Here is a 6,925-nt window from a genome sequence, read left to right on the forward strand (position 1 = left end):
GTATTTAAATCGAACTGATTTTCTAATATATATTGGAAGAAAATTGGAGAGGGATAAATATGCCCCAGCACTGATAAGTGAAATTTCAATAGGTTGTGCTCTTTTATGGTTTTTCTGCTCCACCCTCATTAGTGTCACAGTTGTTTTCATCTGTGTCCAATCACTGGTGCATATGGTCTCCACCTTATCATTTATCACTCTGTCTGTTCTCCTTATGCATATTTACCCATGTTTTTGTTTTTATCAACTCTTTGCATTTTGTATATTTCTTCAAATGGTAAATGGCCTATATTTGTATAGCGCTTTACACATCCAGTCTTTCACACATTCACACACTGGTGATGGCAAGCGACATTGTAGCCACAGCCACCCTAGGGCGCACTGACAGAGGCGAGTTACTTTCGTCACTAAACACTTTATTTGCATTGCTTAGGAATTCTTACAATACACAAGAATGAATATTTTTAGGAGTCTTTTGAAAAACTAATTGAAAAGGAAATCGAAGAGTTGCATTTTCTGGTATTTATGTGCGTTACGGTGAGGGGGAGTCGTCCAGACACACCTGGTCCATTGCAGAGAGTATGTCCACATAATGACCAGCTTTTCTCTCCTGGCTTGTCTCACAGCTGATTCACATTCTAAAAATCAGCAGTGTCTACTCTCATGTTGATGTACAGTAACACAGTGATATGAGGACAGCTTACCTCACTGTTACGCTTCCTGGCCAATTTCACTTCTTCAGCTTAAAATAGGTTTGACGGAGCTCAGCTGCACTCAAACAAAATGAATAAAAATGACCAAACTAGAGTTAAAGTGTTGATTTTTGATTATGCTGATGCAAACTGCTCATCACTTCTTTGATAAAACAACAAAAAACAAAGTTTTTACAAACATTACAGAACATTACCTTTTATATTCACTTTTAAAAAGTTGATACGACTTATCATCAATGATTGATTCAACATTATGCATGAGTTTATTCTTTGTGTTTCAAAGTCTTTTGGCATCTTCATGTGACAAATCTATTTTGGTGCATTGACCCAGTAGAGATTTGAATTAAGCGAAATCTATGCTGTAAGATTTTTTTCATATACAATTAATTTTTTGTTGCCCCAAAACATTTTAACAAACTGACTTAAGATTTTAATAATAAAAGATAATATTACAATTATTTTAACCATTTTGTTTCATATAAATTAAAATTTGTTTTCAGGTATTTTTTTCAGGTAACTGATTAATTTTCTAGTACACAGATCAGTCATGCTTAAGAGGATAGAATTGCCCATAAATACTGATTCTGAGCCACAAGTGATTTTTATTAAATAACACTTAAATAAATTTGATTTTTTTTCTGACTCTGTTACTGCTTCTTTAGTAGTTTCCTTTAAGTGGCACCTATGTTTTCCCATAGTTTTTCCCATTCTCACATGAGCTTCTGTCCTTTAATGTGTAGAACAGTATGTAGCTTTTTTGCATGTCTGAAAACGGCTGACTGGTTTAGACCAGGCATGAACCCCTCTTTTGGGGGTCTTTAGCTACAGAGAGCTGTTGAGACTCGTTGACCCCGCCGACCCTGAGATGAATACATGTAGATTCTAAACAGCAGATAAAGGTTATGCAGGTTTTATTTAATTCACAGTTGTACGACGCCCTCTCGTCCCTGCTCTCTCTGTTTCTTTGTTATGCTAGTGCATCATTAAAAAGATGTTTGCAGTAGTTTTGGTGGGAGAAAGTGGTCAATACTTCTGTTAAACCCATCTCACATTTTCCCCTCATTTACTTTTTTCTTACTGGCTCTGCGGGGAAGAATCAGTTTTCAGGTAGATGTGTGTTATAATGTTAAACTGTTATTTTGTTATTATCTTATTTGTAATACTTTTGTATGGTTTCATGGGAGAAATTAATTAGAGAGCATTAAGCTTGTTATCCTATTTCTATTTAGAACTTTTATTCACTGTTGAATAAAAATCCCCCAGACCTGTACAAAATGATCAGCGTCCCCTCAGCTGAAATTTACTGACATACTCCAAATAAAATATTTGGCACAAATTGTATGCATGTATTAACTGTGATAGGAAATGTGAAGATCTTTATTGCTGTTCTTCAGTCTGTAGAAACGATCCTCTAGCTCTGTAGTAGGTTACTTTTTAATGCACTTTAACTTTATCCATAATCACTTACAAAAACAGTCCAATTAAAGTAAGAACTGATCTAATCTAAGAGCTACTGTCCTGCAGCTTTTAGATGCATCCCTACTCCAACACAGCTGAATCAGATGTGCTTCAGCGTGCCATCGAGTTTGGCAAAGGCTTGATAACAAGCTAGCATTTGATTCAGGTGTGTAGCTCTCGAGGACTGGAGTTGAACACCCCCGCTCTAGCTGCTCCAAAAGGATTTGGAAGAAATTAATCATCATCTAAAGATTAGATCAGTTCTTACTTTAATTGGACTGTTTTTGTAAGTGATCATGGATACAGTTAAAGTGCATAAAAAAATAACCTACTGCAGCGTAGTCACACGTTTATGTGGCTCCATGCAGATTTTGGGCTGCTGAAAATAACTTGTGCTAAAAACAGATTTTTAAAGTTTAAAGTTTGCAGGCCTCTGAGTTAGCAGATCTACAGTGATGGACTGCAGATAAGATCTGTGTAACTCTGATGTGATTACAAAACCGTTGGTGCTGTAGAACATTCAGTTATTACAACCTTGAAATAAAGTCTTTTAAATTAAACATTGAAAATATTCTTTACTTTGATTTACATTTAGCTAAGAAAAAGGGACAAAAAATGTGTGGCTCAGTGTGACTAGTGTTGTTTTCCAAGTGTGCTACTTTAGACATTTTACACAGGAATTCTGTATGAACACATGCAACAGCAATATGTCACGGTGGGCTTTCAGATGCGTATTAGAAAGAGAAAGGACATGAAACAGTGAGTGGGGTGTGGAGACATGTAAGTGATGTGATCAAGCAGTCTGGAACACAACAATGGAGTGATGAGCTTCAGCCTCAAACACGTTTGATTGACCTATCGAGAGTTGTTGAGGTGTAAAAGGAGTCGTTGACACACCCCACTTGACTGATGATGTCAACAGCAGACAAATAAGAGGATATACAGGGATTATTTTAATGACAAAGTCACATGTTAATTAAGTACCAGCAAGCTTTTTAAGGGTCACAGACCAGGGATGGTCACTCTGCTTTGGCCCAGTGTGTGTGTAGGCTGGAAGAGCTTCTCCATCTGCTTCTTACTGGATTTGAACTTTTCAGAAACTCCTGCAAGGTAAGGATTATTCTCTACCACAAACTATAATTTGCTGTGTAGTTCAAGTTTACCTGTTGTAGCATCTCTGCTGGTTAGATGTACTGCAATGCTGTTTTTAAGCATATAAAGTATGGATAGATCTTTACTGACCTATTTTAAGTGATTTTGGGAGGGAAAGTGGTTTTTCTGTTAAAATACATCTCAGATACATCTCAGATTATCCTTCATTTGTTTCTTTTTGGCTGGCTGTAGGGAATTAATGTGTCCATTTTAGGATTTTAGGATTTTAATAATAATATGACTTTTTATATCCACGTTTCATGAAGCCAGACTGAGTCAGAGATTAATTTATTTGTTTGGAGATAAATACAAGGAGGCCTTGTTTTCAGTGACTCACAGTCACAAGCAAATTTCACCTCAACAAGCTTCTTTAAATTCACATGGCAACCCACAAGGACGTTGGGATAGTTATTCCTTTTACATAAAAAAAAGAGCTTAAGTGAGGTCTTGGTCATTTTTTTGTTTAGCCTGAGTTGTTGTAAACTGTTGTTGTTCCCTTTCCAGGTTCTCCTACCTTTCAGCGAATCAGTTACTCAGGGACAAAGGACTATTAATTGTAGGTCTGCAGCCTCTGCATTGGTTAAATTTGTGTAAGGAATTGAAGTGCAATGGCTCAAACAGTCAACATGAAGGTCCAGGAGCTACCATATCTGCCACCTGAAGTTTGGGTTTTGGTGTTCGGCTACTTGAACACTGAGGAAAAGCACACAGCCCGCCTCTGCTGCAGACGCTTCAGAGATCTCATCGACCAACCGTCCCTGTGGAAGGATTATACAGCAGGACTCTCCAACTTTCTCCGCTACACATCTGGATTCTGGGACACCGTGCAGTGCCGTGGGGTCAGCCGTGCCACAGTGCAATATTTAGGACCCAAAGATTGGAAAATCCTCAGCAAGTCCCTCCCATCGCTCAAAACCATTGTCTGTGTGAGGGAACGGCGGTATTACAAGATTAAATACCTAGACAACCTGTGTGAATTCCCCAACTTGACGAGTCTTGGGGTACGAAACGCCACCTGGGTTGGGCCGTTACTGGTGCAGTGTCAGAGTCAGCAACTAGCAGAGCGGCTGACTCACCTCAGCGTCTGCAACATTCAGATGTCCTGCGACATTCAGATGTCCTGCGACATTCAGATGTCCTGCGGCGACACTGTGGCGTTCATCAACAGCGTGTCACGCTTGGTCAACCTGGAGTACTTGCTGTTCCACCAGCAGGAAAGTGAAAGGCTTGAGAGGACGAGGCCAGTGCCCTCTTGCGTCTTCCACAACCTGCTGCTAAGCCTGAAGAAACTCAAACACTTATCCTGGGGAATGAAAGGGGAGCCACCAGTGCCACTGCCCAACAACTACTTCTACCCACTGGACCCAGAAAACCCAGGTAAGCCAGTCTCCTGATTATATTTTACACTTGCAAGCATCAGAACCAATACAGTCACTTTTTACACCTTTGACAAGAGCTTTTCATCAAGAAAATACAATATTTTCTTGACATTATGCCTTAATATTGGAACAAAACCCATCATATTGAAGTCAGTTGAGCTGCACACATGCTGCATTATTATATATATTTCACCTCTGTAATATTCTTGATGTATATATTAGTGCTATTTCTTAAATTTTGGAAACTGTATTGTACTTGTAATATATTGTATTATTTAAGTAGTTTAGTCTATTACTGTTACTATCTTGGACCAACTGTAATCCACATAATTTCTTAGGAATTATTATACTGATTACATTCATAAATACATATTATCCTGATTAGTATTGTGATCACACAGCCTGTTGTGCAGTATTGTGTGACTATGCTAAACTTAACTGACAGAGACTAAATGTTTAACTAACCACCTCTTTTATCCTGTAGGAGAGTACGGCGGCCCAAAACTGATCTCTTTGGAGTTAGTCAATTACACAGAAATCCTCCTGTCGGAGGATGCGCTGAGGGGTCTGACTTCACTCAAGTCGCTTGCTGTCCACTACAGGTACCCCTGGGATGGTCTGCAGTGCAATCTGTATTCCTGGCTCAGTTATCTGCAACAGCTGGAATCACTCTCAATCATTGGTGAGCCAAAACATGCATTTAATCTTTGTATTGTGTGTGTATAGTGAAGCTGTGTGAAGCTCCAGGCCAAAACTGTTTTCTGTAACTTCTGTCCTGTCATTTCTTTCCTTATAGGAGGGAATTTTGCCTCTTATACGGAAGACCTTTCAACCCAGGTGACCAGTCTGACACTGCGAACATCCATATGCGCATGCCAGATGAGTGCCATTGCATCTCATCTCAAGCAAGTTGAGCATCTGGACATAAATCATAACCGCTCTGAGGATAGTCTCTGCAAAAAGCTTCCTACACTGTTTCCTCAACTCAAGACTCTCAGGATACGGTATGCCCAGCAGATTTTTATTTTTATTACTATTACAAAGTAAAAGTTCCATTTGATGGTTTATGTGTGACCTGCAGCATCAAATCATCTCACTTGAGAAACTGACATCATTTACATTTTGCTGCAAATGAAGCTTTTTTCTGTCTTGATTTCTTAAGTACAACTGAAGCACTACAGAAAATCTTCTCAACAATTTCCCATTATGGGTCTATCGTTGCCAACACGCAACTAGAGCTGACTTTTTTTCCTGTCTTGTCTTCTGTAGCTTCTACCTTGAGGAACCAACAAGAGACCTGCTGTTCCTCAACAAGCTGCAACACCTGGAGCGACTGGAGCTGATCAAGAGACAGACATACATGCTTATAAGTGACAAAAACAAAACTTGGCCGAGTCCATCTTTGGAGGAACTGATCAAGGAGCTGCGGGAGATCTCCAGGAATAGGTTCAGCATCCTGACCACAATGCCCGAAAGGGACGTCTTGCAAGAATGCGACTGCATTTGGGAAAGAACTGAAACAGCAAAGTGAACAATTTTCTCCTCCATGGACTTTCATGTAGATGCAGCAGGTCCTGTAATGCGTGCAACACTACCTTTAAAATAAATGAAGGTCAGAGCAAGAAGCTGCAGCTTTTTTGCTGCAGAGAACTTTAGACATAGTTAGAATGATGTGATGAAATATTCTGTTGGGTTTTTTTTTTTTATAGGTTTGGTTCAACAATGTTACGATGAGAAATTCTCTGGTTCTTTATGATTGTTTGAGTGTTTATGATGTTTTTGTTTTTTTCTATCAAATAAAATCTAGTTTTCATAAAGAACTGCATTATTGTTTTTCTGTGAATTTAGTTTATTATTTCAGCTTATTACAGCTTTCAAATCAAAATACAAACCTCCAAGTTATTGTATAGAAAGCCCCCCTCCTCAGAAGGACATTATCAGTGTCACGCTCATGTCTAGCTGTAGAAATTCAGTTCAGTTCAATTTTTTTTTTCAGCAAAAAAGACAGTAATACAGAGAAACCCAATCACAACGACCCTGTCATGTTCCAGGTGAGGAAGGATGGATGATACAAACCAAGGAAATTACAGACCTATAGTTTTAACATCGAGTATCTGTAAAACGATGAGCAAATGATAAATCAAAGTGGGTTCAGAAGAGGGAGAAATTCAAGGATCTGGTGTTGTGTTTGGAACACAAAGTCAGAAAAGCACAAATAAAGAG

At 38.8% G+C, this 6,925-nt stretch overlaps 1 protein-coding gene across 1 annotated transcript; it reads left to right on the forward strand.

Annotated features, from left to right (window-relative positions):
• Positions 1 to 3,931: 3,931 nt before the first annotated feature.
• LOC148100585 (uncharacterized) lies at positions 3,932 to 6,233 on the forward strand. The gene is made up of 4 exons (XM_087847974.1): positions 3,932 to 4,700; positions 5,187 to 5,384; positions 5,499 to 5,706; positions 5,972 to 6,233. Exons 1-4 carry the CDS (start codon positions 3,932 to 3,934, stop codon positions 6,231 to 6,233), a joined length of 1,437 nt encoding a protein of 478 aa, XP_087704100.1.
• Positions 6,234 to 6,925: the final 692 nt, after the last annotated feature.

The sequence above is a fragment of the Neolamprologus brichardi genome, chromosome 11, assembly GCF_056152115.1.
Source record: "Neolamprologus brichardi isolate AB-2024 chromosome 11, ASM5615211v1, whole genome shotgun sequence".
In the NCBI taxonomy this organism is placed as follows: Eukaryota; Metazoa; Chordata; class Actinopteri; order Cichliformes; family Cichlidae; genus Neolamprologus; species Neolamprologus brichardi.

Bases quoted from the DNA above. Each gene is read 5' to 3' on its own strand.
- LOC148100585 (XM_087847974.1), top strand. From the start codon at position 3,932: ATGGCTCAAACAGTCAACATGAAGGTCCAGGAGCTACCATATCTGCCA. The intron at 5,385-5,498 runs GTGAGCCAAAAC...CTTTCCTTATAG, and splicing joins GGAATCACTCTCAATCATTG to GAGGGAATTTTGCCTCTTAT. The intron at 5,707-5,971 runs GTATGCCCAGCA...TGTCTTCTGTAG, and splicing joins CTCAAGACTCTCAGGATACG to CTTCTACCTTGAGGAACCAA.